Source organism: Merops nubicus, unplaced genomic scaffold (genome assembly GCF_000691845.1).
Source record: "Merops nubicus isolate BGI_N331 unplaced genomic scaffold, ASM69184v1 scaffold1107, whole genome shotgun sequence".
Lineage (NCBI taxonomy): Eukaryota > Metazoa > Chordata > Aves > Coraciiformes > Meropidae > Merops > Merops nubicus.
The window spans coordinates 23,327-36,421 of record NW_008622088.1 but is presented as its reverse complement, the minus strand read 5'-3'; the positions used below and the strand labels follow the sequence as shown (position 1 = coordinate 36,421).

Genomic DNA, 13,095 nt, shown 5'->3' with positions numbered 1-13,095 from the left:
GGTCTTGAGAGGATATCCTTAAATATTGTCCACATATAACTCAGTGACTATGGTGCAGTCACCAATCCAGACCACATCTGTCTTCTGCTGGGAGTATCACCAGAACTGCCTCTTGTACTCTCCAGCAGCTCTTTCTGAAAGACACACAATTCCAGGCAAGTGAAAGTGAGAGATGAACACACACCAGAAAGGTCCAGAGACTTCACCTCCTCCCAACAACAATTCTTCTCTCAAGAAATACAACTGGGATGTTAGGCCAGTTCCCAGTCTCCCAGAGCACACAAGACCTCTGCCCTGAACACCTGACAGTACAGACACTGGCCAGTGACCCATCAGAGAACGAGGTCTCACGTGTTCATGCTGTGATCCTGTCCCAGCTACAGAGACAGAATCCTCCAGTACAGACCCAGCCAGTGGTCAAGGGAAAGAGCAGGCTACCAGAGGAGAACCTCTGACAGCAGTGGGTAACACTCAACCACTGGCTCATCCCACTTTCTAGAACATCTTCTGCAAACAGCACAATCTTGAGTCAGCTCTTTAGAAAGAAAGAGCCTTGCACCCCACTCCTTCCTCCTACTTCATCTCCATAAACAAGAATTTCTTCCCATGGCAGCCACACCAACTCTCATGTTACCTTTAGCTAATTCTGGCTATAAACAGATACACATGAAATGCTCAGAAAGCAGAATAGGGCCTGAATGACAACCTCAGAACTTCTCATGTCTTCTGATTTTACATACAAGCATGTAAAGCACACCAACCAAACATGCCATGCATATTTATGGTGCAGGACTTCTACTGCAGTTCTTAACTAGGTCTGAGAAACAACAAATGAACATTAGCAGAGAAATTAAACATGGATAAATGCTACCACTCTGAAACCAAAAGTTGCTTTAATAACTTTTAATAACTCCATGTTCCCTAAACAACCTGCTGCAGCTCTGGAATTAGCTCTGCTAACTCAGAGGAGGCTGGACCAGACACTCCCAGAAGGCACAAGCCAAACTGGAGCTTTCCATGACATCATGTTCATTCCCATCACTACTGAGTGCACACTCCTGCAGTTCTCCTCAACTCTTCTAACAGGCTGTGCTCCTCTCAGGGTGAAAGAAAGGAACTCATATCACAAAAGAGAATTGGGCAGGGCTTTTTGGTTTGGTTGTGACTTATTTTGATCACTTTAAAACAAAGTTAATAATCCCATTCATGCATTACAGAAGCTCTCCAGAGAGAAGGGATTTCCCATTTTTTCAACTTGCGAAAGCCCTTAACTAATAACTGAGCAAGATTTTCTTTGTTTAGTGTGGAGTCAACACAATTTCTCAGCCCAAGAACCTCTGAAGCTGGCTCTCACCACTCCAATCAAGTCTCCTCTGCCATATTCCCCAGTCAGGTGCTTTTTGCCATCATCCAGCCGTATGACGGAGCGGAGCCGACCGTTCAACACGATGTAGGTGCAGTCTGACTTGTCACCCTGCCTGCAGGAAGAACAACCAACAACAGGAATTAGTGAAGCATATTTGCTCAGCAAATGCAGCTCAGGTCTTCTAGTAAGCTGATCATCTTCCCCTACCTGGTTTAGAGGACATAGGAAAACGTTTAACCAGCAGTTCAACCTAACAAGCAAACAAGGGACTGAACGGGCATCTTTTGAGAGGGGATTTGGAAATATGTTTAATGTTTAAGTGTAGATGCTTTGCTCAACTGGTCAATGTTAGGTCTGGAAGGGATGCACCAGGATGCAGGTGGTGTCTGGGGGAGACAACAGGCTGGGTACCAGTTACAGCAGGAGCTCCTTGTCCTTGCAGCAGCTGTATGGATGAGTAGAGCTATCTGCAGGTCAAAGAGAAACACTCCCAAGGGGGTCAGGGTTTGGATTCCTTTTGGTGCACACATCTTAGCCTGGCAGGAAGTTTTGGCTGTATCCAGTTGGCATCTTTACAAGTGCTGTTTGGAATGCAGATTTCCAGCATAACCCAGCACAGGGGTGAAATGTACTTCTGGTAGTGGAGTTGAAACTAACACAAGCAGTTCTGAAAGACTTAAAGCTTGACAGCTATGACTGCTTTGATGCACAAAGCAATCCAAAACTTTCATTAGCTGCAGGTATGGTTATAAAAATTAAAACTACAATTATATCTATCACATACTACATTTGACCTTTATTGTCCCACCACTGCAGGAACCATGTAATGGCTCAAAAGCATCCTAGTACAAAACTCCATAAAATTAAGTTTTCCCAAGGATAACTGCTGCCCCTTAAATATAAAGAGCAGTGCCTATTTTCTGCTTCTGTTTTCAATTTACTACTGAATAAGCCTGACTAAATTACCTTTGAGTTCTGTTGTTTATTTTAGAAAGGCTGAAATACTCCAGGAGCAACAGATGTTCATGCTCCTAACAATGCAGAAACTACAACAAAGCATACAACTGACTATGTCTTCATTGATTGTGTCACTTTAAAAGGCTGCTGAAACAACATAAAGGATGAGGGATAGTATGAAAGAATTTTAATAACACCTGGAGACAAGAGACTGAAGCAATATTGAAGGGTTCTGCAGAAGGAAAATAATGTCACAACAGGCAAACAGATAAAAGTGATGGAATGGTTGATATGTTTAGGTCATGAGTTTGTTATTTTATATATTACAGGGGAGCACAGCTCCTTAATGATGAAAATTTAAATATCCAACATCCAATTTTGTCCACGTCTCACCTGTAAACAGCTCGTCCAGCTTCCACCTCCATCCAATCCAGGGCAAAGTCAATCTGCCTAACAAACGGGGACATTCTCTTCACCACAGTGTGGGCCACCCCAAGAACCACACTCGGCTGCTCCCGCATTATCCTAGGGGCAAAAACATAAAAGTGTTTCCTCTAGATTTGATATCAAGTCAGAATCTTATTATATGGAGAGCCTGATGCTTTTAAAACGAAGAGACTTGCTCTGTATTTCAAATGTTCTCTTCACAAAGAGCTGAAATATCTTCTAATAAAGCTTCTGATCTTCACACTGAATCTTCTGAGTGATGCTTAAAAGTCTCTAGTAACAAAGAGACCATGTAATCCCAGGCTTTTCTCAAACTGAAAAACTTCTGAGAACGTTCTGCCAAGGGATATCTGGAAACTCAACCTGCCTGCGAGGCCCAAGGGAAATCACTCTCACAGACCCCTGATAATTGCTCATTAAAGTCTTAATTTTCATTCTCACTATACTGCAGATCACTGCGTCCTGTCCCTGTGAGGAAACACTCCAATTCTTAGGGAAGCACTATGCCAGAGGAGTGAGCTGAGCACACATCTCTAGACACCCTGCCTGCTAGGACAGCTCATCTGTCCACACATGGACAGAAACGAGGGAAAATTATAAATACTTGGTATGTTTTCTGCACCAGTGTTCCCTTTATGATGAAGATACCAGACTGCCATCAGAGCATCTACTTAGGAGACCCCGAGTATGTGGGAGCTCTCACAAAGCAGAAATCACATGAGCTTAGTATCTAACCTTGTACCTTAAAAATTAGGGAGGAGGAGACAAAGGCACAGAGGGAACCCTGTCACTCTTCATTCCCTAACTGAAATGTGGTTCCTTGTGGATCACTAACCTGGCAGAAATCAGACAAAGCCCAACTGGAGATCCACCAGCTTAAAGCAGGCTAACAACAGCAGGCTCCCCAGGAGCTCTTCACTGCCTGGGTGTAGCACAGAGACTGCCCTGGAGTTTCTGGAACATCAGCTCTCAGTCATGAGTCCTGCAGCTGCATGAGCCCCAGAGCTGACAGACTGTGGCTCAGCACACAGGGCACTGCAGGGTCCTCCCACCTTTGTCTGCTCTCCTCACCCCTTGTCCCCAATTACTATTTTTTGCAATAATGAGGCTTCTCCTTTCTTCAGCCAAAATCCCTGAAACTGCAATGGAAGAGATTTGGAGGTGTACATCCCATTCCACATCGAGCTCCTCACACTCATTCCCCAGCACTCACGTGTGCTGCTAGTTAAACTGAACATCAGCTCTTGCACAGCATAGTTTAAAGCCCAGCCATCAAAACAGGACTATAAAAAGGAGGCCAGCTTTCCTCTCCTGCCTCTTCTCCTGCCCCCTGAGGTTTCCATGCCCCCATCTCCTGCCCAAGGCACCTACAGACCACCCTGATTTCACCAAGTCATTATGGCATGTGAAAACAACACATTATCTTATGGAAACTTTACCACACTAAGGGAACTTAGAGTAAAGAGCTGGAAGAGGAACTCTGGGATAAGCACTAATAAACAGCCACAGAACACCCAGCCCTATTTCCCTTCTCAGCTGATCTACAAGTTAAATAAACCTCCTGAAAACTCCTGAATGGTTTATCTGATGGTTTTCACTCTACTTGCTTATTTAGCCCTCAGTCTCCTCCCACACAGGCTGTCTGCTGTGATCAATAAAAGCCATTTACTCCTTTTCCTCCCTCAAGATATGTATCTTAATACTTAATGCATTCAAAATGTAAACTACCAACAGGCTGCTTTTACTTTCATCCAGAGCTCTTTTTTATTTCCCTCAGTGCTATATGGCTTGTACAAAAGTATTAGCATAGAAGGTCAAAAGCCCATCCTTAGGCACAAGAAGAGGAAAGCAGATTTATTTATTTTTCTTTTCCCCCATTATCAGCCAAGTTTTCTTCCTCCCACTTGGGCACTTTCAGTTTTGCAATTTTTCATGGCACATGCCTGGCACTGGGAAAAATTAAAAAACAAAGTTCTGTACTAGAGAAACCTGTTTCTGAAGGAATCTTGATGATTCTTTATTAGGAAGCTCACCAAATATAGCAATAAAAGGGCTAAACTAGTGTCTGTGAAAGTCTAGGACTTAGGCAGATATTCTTGAAGGTGTGGATGCAATTTGATATTCAGCTTGGCTGGCAATACCAAATAAAAATCAAAGCATTCCTGCTTCTCTGGCAAGCCCACACGATTAAGACTCCAAACTGTGAGATTTACTGAAGCAGAAAATGTGAGAGAGCCTCTAGTAGTGCAGAACCAGAACATATTCCCTCAAGAGAGTCTGGTGACAACTTGATTACACCGCTCGTCAGGAGACACCAACAGTTGCAGCGTAGGCACTGCACACTCAGTACATGGCTTCACCAAAACAGCAAAGCATTTAAGGGACATGCTATATAATTAGCTGGTGTCACCCCTGTACTTAAACCCTACATTTGCAGATAGTTATTTAGTCATGGTAGAGCCACATAAAAGGCTCCTGCCCCAAAGTTTCAGTGAAAAGGGTTTAATCTGTCGTCCGACATCCAACGTGCAATTCTGAACCCTGAGCTACCTCCACTGCTGTGCTCTCTGCCTGATGGCAGCTATTGACCATGTTCTTGCTGCTTCACCCTCTCATTAATTACTGAGAAAAAAACCCATACAGTTTTCTAGGGCAGCTCACAGAAAAAGTAAATACATTTGACAGGAAAAGAAGAAAGGAATTTTGGAGAATAATGAAGGTTCTTGTCAAATTTCTTCTGGTAAGTAATTAAGATAAGAGAACATACACACCCCCCAAAAACAAATCATTCCTGGGAAATCCTAAGCAGAGGCAAAAGCCTAAATCTGTAGGACTGTGAGAACAGCATTTAGCATAAGAAGTAGAAAATCAAGCTTACTTTGAATTTTATTAACAAGTTTTTCTTTCTCATAGCATTCAAAGAAACAAACTTGAAGAAACCTCATGGTTTTCAAAGACTTTCTGCAATGACACTTTTAAATGCAGGAACAGGAGTCAGGAGCTATATAAATTTCATGAGAAATTGTGATGGGACAATGGAATGTCACAGTGCTCATAAAATGCAAAGAGCTGGTTGTAGAGTTTTTAAAGAAGAAAAGGAAAGATTTAGAAGGGTCCCAAAAATTATGAGGAGGTGGTACACTGATGGGTTGAGATCACTGACTGGTAAGGGGTTAATGGAAGCAAAAGCTGGAATAAACAAGAGACAACTTGGTTCTTGAGAGAGAAAACTCAGGAAAATGAGCTCAGGCAAATGAGAGAGTTAATCCAGGACTTGGCATCAAAGCAAATAGAGGAGGAAAAGCTGGAATCCGACGGGTGGGCTGAGACAACATAATGAAATTTATAGTCAGAAACAAGTAGGAAAAGAACAGTAGAAGATGACAGAAGGAAAAAGTAGGAGCTTAGAAGAAAGATCTGGTAGCACACGGAATGGCACAAGCAGGGAGCATTTATCAGCCATTAGATCAAGGAGCTGACATCCACCACGCAGACCTGGCAGAACAGTTAATGAAGCACAGACACTGCTGAGGACAGCACAGAGCCCTCTGCCTGAGGTGACAAACCCACCATCACACAGGGAGATTCTGTGGTAGAGCTGATTAGAATTACAAACACTGAGAATTACTTAGAAAGTAAGAAGTACACAAAAATATATAACGTAATAGTGACCCAGAAAACCACCTCAGAAAATCCTACACATACCACAGGAGTGATGGCACATCCAAGCAGAAAAGCAAATAGAGGGATTTGACACCAGTTATGTGTGTGAACTAACAGTCTAAACAACAAGACCATGGAATAAATCAAGTGCATTAATCATTAATGCTGGACAACGAGGCCAACCACAGTCATCATATTGAGGTTTTTAATTAAGAAGTAGCTATATCCCCCTTTAAGTGTTAAGTCACAAGTCCAGAAGTTCTTCTGGACTTTCAAGGTGCAAAAAGAAACCTGCACAGGGACATTGTTTGATCTATTCTATTAACGAGCGTTGATAAACCTGCAGTTACACCATGAAGAATCACCCAGACTGGCCTGTGTTTGGAAACAGAACTGGGATGGTTCTCCAGCAAAAAGGAATCCAAGAGAAAGGGCCAAAGAAGCACTTAACCCAGCAAAGCACAGCCTCTGGCCAGACTTTCTGATTTGGATTATGAAGTGTATGAGTCTCGAGTCATAAATCACACCCCACTGGGTTAAGTGCTCTATAAACCTGGAACAAAGGAGGTATTGTTATTTAATATTACCACATTCCCTGCATTACCTCTTGCCACCTGATAGATGGGTCAGAACTCACTGCAGTGCTGAAAACCCCCACGTAAGCCATCAGGTTTGCTGCAGGATGTGTGGAGCAGCACTGCCACACATACATCCACCACTCCACATTGGCTCCAAAGGGCCATCAAAGTAAGAAATCAATATCTGTTTTCATGGCAGAACTCACTCATAGAAATGGGCCTTGGAAATGGACAGGAAGCTGCAGTCTCGATTGGCCTTGATGGTGAAAATGAGTGGTTCCCCAGTGAGGACAGCCAGCTGACCCACCAGCTCCCCTGGGTGGGTGATGAACAGGCAGGTGTCCTCCTCCGAGTCTATCTTCCTCTGGTACACATGGAGCATCCCCGAGACCACAAAGCAAACATTAACATCCTGGGGAAAATGGAAGAAGAGCTCAATAAAATCCCCAGAAGATTTTAACAGCAGTTATCACAGTGACAGGACTATCATGGCCAATCTGTTTGCCGAAAAGCTCCCTATAGTTTTTGAACAATTAGGTGATAAAATAAGACCCAACAGTGAATTATTAAAAGCAGGTGATGAATATTTAAAAATAAACAGCCAGGATATTGAGAAATGTGTTCCTTTTTGTATGGTTATGAGAAATGAAGGCCTCACCTGCAAGAGCTCAAGAAATAACAGAATTGTGGATGGAGATAATGGGGTGATCACAGCAGCATGACAAGGGACATGGTGGTTCAGCGGGGCAGGATGCAGCAGCCTCAAGCTGCCCCTCATCTGCTCTGCATAAGCTTGTCTAGTTACACAGTATCAGTATAAATGAATCTCATTATATCCTAAAAACACTTTGCTCTCAACAACCAACACTGGATTTCTGCTGTACAGTGGGGAAAGAAAACTCTTCACTGAAACTCGGTATCATCACTGAAAGCCCATCATGTAGGTCATGAAAAAAGGCTACAAGACCTTCACAGGAAGGGTTGAGTATGATACTCCAAACCTTCTCAGGAAGGTCCAGAGGAGCTGAAAACAGACAGGCACCACATTCCCATTCTGGCTCTGGCTACGTGGCTACTCCCTGTGCCAGGAAGGCTGAAGTTGGGATTGTTTCACCTCGAGAAGAGAAGGCTTAGCAGGGGCTCAGGTGGAGATTTTTTAATTTATCATCAATGTATATAAATCCCTCATGGTGGTGAGCAAAGCCCAGCCAGACTTTCATTCCTCTGCTCTCAGATGCTCCCTCACCTGGTCTCCTTGCCTCGACAGCACAGTCCCAGCAGTAACATGATGCAGTGTCACTTTGCCATTCAACAGGGAAGGATCCTGGGGAAGGAAGGGCAGAGAGTACAAGTTACTTGTCTGTGCACAGGTACAGATCCAGGAACCTGAGGAAGTATCCAAATAAAACAAATAAACACTAAAGATAAGTACCCAGATCTTTTTAAAGAGAGATTATTAAGGAGAAGGCTCTGGGGAGACCCTCACTGCAGCCTTCCAGTATCTGAAGGGGGCCTACACAAAACCTGGGGAGGGACTTTATGATTCTACAAACCATGGTACATGATTTTTATATTTCACTACCCAACAGACGTTTCTTCTGGAAGAAAAAAAAAAAAAGGTTTAATTCAATTCAATTGATCAAACTTAGATTCTTAGGGATTTTATATTTGTCAGTTCTGCTCCCAGACTCTTGTAATGGTCTAGAACAAAATGAGACCTGTATCAGCTGGCATGAAAATCATGAAATATGAAGTTAATTTCAAAGGAAGGTTAAACTAGAGAAGACTGTCTACATCATGGAGGAATCAGACAAGATGATCCAACACTTGCTTTATCACTGCCCTGCCCAGGCCACACAGCTCAGCTGTGCTGTGCACGTGGAACAGATTCTCATGCACACTGCAGATAAAAAGCTTCCCCAAAGCAACAAATTCTGATGTTCACACACACGTGGATTGCACAGGAGAGGGGAATTTTCCTCCTGACTGAAGAGCACGTGGCAGGGAGGGTCTTTCCAAAAGCCTGCCCTTGGGTTGGACTTGACCTCAAAGCCTTGCAATGGCAAGAGCCTCATCTGCTTAAGGGCATCAGCTGATCAGAAGCTTTCTTTCCAGCTCCAAAGCTGGGCACCACCATAATCCCAAGGACACAGACAACCAACATGCATGGAGAGAGTTTTCTTTCCATCACAAAGAACTGCCCATTCATGGTGCCCCATGTGCAGTCAGGATCAAACCCTAATGCTTCAGGCCACCTTTGCTTCAACAAAGCTTTCACCCAAACTAGTAAATCTTTCAGAAGCTCCATATTTTATTAATGGTAGGAGCAAAACCTCAATTACATGATTCTTGTGTTGTGTTAAAGAGTGACAGTGCAGTTCTGGTGTATCACAGCTTAACCTCTGCAAGCAAAGCTGGGCACTGCTCTGTCCAGTCCTTCACCAGAGGTAGAACCACTGAAAGCAAGAGAGCTGCAGACACAGTAAAACACAACCCAGTGCAGGCAGCACAGCACAATCTGCCCAGTTATTAACCTGACTGCAGCAGGAAAACTATATAACAAAGATGTAAACATTTTTCCATTCTAATTGTTATGCCAGGTTTCTCTCTTTTCATTTTTGGCTGAAAAAAATAGAGCAAGTGAGATAATCAGAATTATTCTTCACACCTACAGCTGGTAAAAAGAACAGATTTTCATCACAAAATAGTTTTATTGAAACCAATCTGTTTCATGGGAACCTATCCAATGCAAAGAACCTGACGAGCACCTGTCAAAATATTTCAGTTCAGCAATATCAACTCCACTAATTTCTATCCTATCTTTCTATATTTATACATTTATGGCTGTATAGTATTACCTATTCTTAAAGGCAAAGTTTTAACAAGGGAGGTATCTCACAGCAAGGGAACACAAGCTCCCTAATGACCTCTACTTATCAACAGCTTTTTTCTGGCTGCATCAGCTCTAACACAAATTGTTGCAAAGGTGTTATTCATGCCTAAGACTACTTAAGTATTGGAATAGATTGCACACAAAGCTGTGAAGTTCTCATCATTGGAGATCTTTAAGAACAGCTTAGTCAAAAACCTGCCAGAAATGACTTAGCAATATTTGATCTGCCTTGGGCATGAGAAGAGACCGAATGACCTCCAAGCAGTCCTTGAAATCCTACTGTTCTGTGGTATTTACTATTCTGATTAACCAATGAAGGAGCTGGCAACCAAGATCACAGCCAAGATCCACCTTGTCTCATATCTCCTCTGTTGAAAGGGCATGACCAGCAAGCCCAAATTCAGCACTGCAGTGCCAGGGTTTGGGATAAATGATTCTGGGCTGATCCCCTCCAGCCACGAGCTTATAGGAAAGGAAGTTGCTAACCCAACAAAATCCATTTCACAGCAAGTTTCTTTCATTATGTTATTACAATAGACAATAAATTAGCAGAGGATTATGATGCAGAAGTCAAAGCACAACCACTTCTAAACAATAAACAGAAGCAATAACTCACTGGGACAAATAATTTTTTAACAAAGGAAACTCCCTTCTAACTGACACAGCAGATATGCCCCATGACATTGTTCAACTCTCACATCACAACTGCAGAGAAAGCTGAAAATATGTAAAAGCTGTATGAGATTGAAAACCATTCAGGACAGAGTTTCAAGCACTTTGAGTTATTTAAAAACAAGAAAATCTTAATTCTGAAGTCAGATACCCAAGGTCTTTTGCAATGATACTGCTTCTCTCCTACAGTACATTAAGAGAGAGGGGAGTTAATATAGTCTCATAAAAAACCCAACAACAATAACAACAACAAATCACCACCATCTGTCACCAAAACATCTTGATTTTATTCACACTGATTGGCTGCTCTGAAAAATGACAACTGACAATGCCTCCAGCCAGCTAAGAAATACAAGATCTCAGGTAATATTTTTTTAAGAGAAGTGCTTACAGAAATAATTTTCTTCCTCTAAGTAGCATTGGACAGAAGTATTTTAAATACAATAAGATTTCTCTTCCACTTCCTGTATGAGAAGCTACTTTTTCTATCCTGCATAGAAAAAAATTAATATTGACCTTTAAAAGGTATTTCTAGCATTTGTCTCCATTCCATCAGATTGTTGCTTGCTGCTGAAAAACTGGGTTGCTGTAATATGGAAGTTTGAAAAGTCTACCTGGTTTCATTATTATTTACATCTTCATGTTAAAAATGCTGCCAATTAGATGCTGCATTTTAAGGATACTGGTCCAATTAACTTCAACTCTAATCTGTTTACTTGTAAATTACTGAGAATTTACTCTAGATTAAAAAAAAGGTGCTGTAATTAGTAGCTTCAGGGATCTTGGAATTTTTGCTCATGATCTGATAGGTTTAAAAAGGATTACATCAATTGTCTGCTGGATACAAACTTTTGCCACATGTGGCATCTGAGATCAAAGCACCCAGTCCTACTTTACTCCATCTGTAACAAGAATTTCTCCTAAAATAGTCCCTAGCTTTTCATGAGGATACAAATGCCTGAAACAGCTGAAAGTTAACATAAGTTAAAATTAACATAACAGACAGAACTGCACTCCATCAAATCACTGACAATGCAGCATCTCCAGCCCTGCTGAAGGCTCATGACCATGATTTTGCTGTTGCAAAGGGAGTAATTTGGAAGTCAGCAGGGAATGATAAAACCCAAAAGGAAAAGTTTTTCAGTTCTAGCACGTGTCATTACATGGGAGCTCTTTAAGCAGAGGAGGAGCTGCAGCAGCTGTGCCCAGGCCTCTGGCAGCAGCAACAGACTTTTTCTATATATCTATATTTAAGCATATAAATATATATTTTGATCTGTTGAAATGTATATATAGAAAAATAATATGTCTATTATACATTGAAATATAAGCTGTAATAAATCTGGGATATCTGCCACTGATTTAGTTGTACAGTTTTCCCAAATTGAGTAGCTGCATGAGCAGATGCAGCTCTGTAATGAAAAGCAGCTGGAATCACAGGCATGATGAAAACAAACATTTTCATTCCCTCCTACAACACAAAGGTGGTAAGCAGGGGCTGAGCTCAGCAACAATGACTGTGAGGGCACCAAACACTCAGCTTGGAACGGGCACGGCAGAGTCACTCGGCTGTGAAATGCACCAAGAGCCACTGGCCAAACACACAGATCCAGCTCCAAAAACCAAAGGAGGCCTCGGATGCTATGCCAACAGGACTAACAGATTCAGCAGCCACCTGAGTGCCTTCACATAACATCCTCACACTGTTTTGAGAGCATGGAACTACACAGCAGCACAAACCACACGTTTACTTCTCACAGGGATAAGTCTGTACACAGTGAGGAGAGATTCATGCAGAGCATTTCAGCACACCCTTTTCAAAAGGCAGAATAATGCAGATTTATTTCAGCCTCCCTAATAACTGGAACAGACTAGAGAATAAAACATCCAGCTAGCCTGCAGTCTACGAGGGAGACAATTTACTTTTTAGTGCCTGGCAGAATGAGATGAAAAGCCAAACTGAAGCCATTTCTTCCTGCAATAACTTACATCAAGTTTCATCAAGGTTGAAAGGTCTTTCTTTGCTGCTTCAACGATGGCATCAACTTGTTTGTTATTGCAGGAATCCTGCACAGCACTGTAGTGGAAAACAGCCAGAGGAGTTTCTGTCACCGTCACAGTCTTCTTTAGTATTGACTGCAAAGAAGAGACAAATGAGTATTGGTTGAAATGTTGTAACTGGCACCTACCCAGCACAAAACTTGCCCTATCATCTGTGTTCTCTCTCCACCATAACTGGTAGCCTGCAAAACAACAAAAGCAAAGTTTCCAAAGAAGCACCAGCTTGCTAACTTCATCATCGCCGCATTTTCCTGACACTCCAGTCAAACAAAGTTACTCATCACAGCTTGTGAAAGGCAAGAGCAAGAGACTTCTCAGAAACTGGGCAGCTGTCAGCCTGACAGAATTCAAACCTCATCAACACTCTACACAAAAATGGAGGAAAAGAAAATGTCTATCAGGTCAGGCTGAGCCACAGTTTCTCTTCAGATTCTGGGTTCTAGTTTTATAATTCGAGA

At 42.3% G+C, this 13,095-nt stretch overlaps 1 protein-coding gene across 1 annotated transcript in view; it reads right to left on the bottom strand.

Moving 5' to 3' along the window:
• Positions 1–1,354: 1,354 nt before the first annotated feature.
• Positions 1,355–13,095, bottom strand: part of PNPLA7 (patatin-like phospholipase domain containing 7) — a gene marked incomplete at its 3' end in the record, with an annotated part of 34,824 nt that continues 23,083 nt past the window's right edge. The window contains exons 14-18 of the mRNA XM_008944643.1: positions 12,566–12,712; positions 8,258–8,335; positions 7,218–7,423; positions 2,717–2,848; positions 1,355–1,478 (exon numbers count right to left, since the gene is read on the bottom strand). Of these exons, the coding sequence (XP_008942891.1) occupies positions 1,355–1,478; positions 2,717–2,848; positions 7,218–7,423; positions 8,258–8,335; positions 12,566–12,712 (687 nt within the window). The remainder of the gene's footprint in view (positions 1,479–2,716; positions 2,849–7,217; positions 7,424–8,257; positions 8,336–12,565; positions 12,713–13,095) is intronic.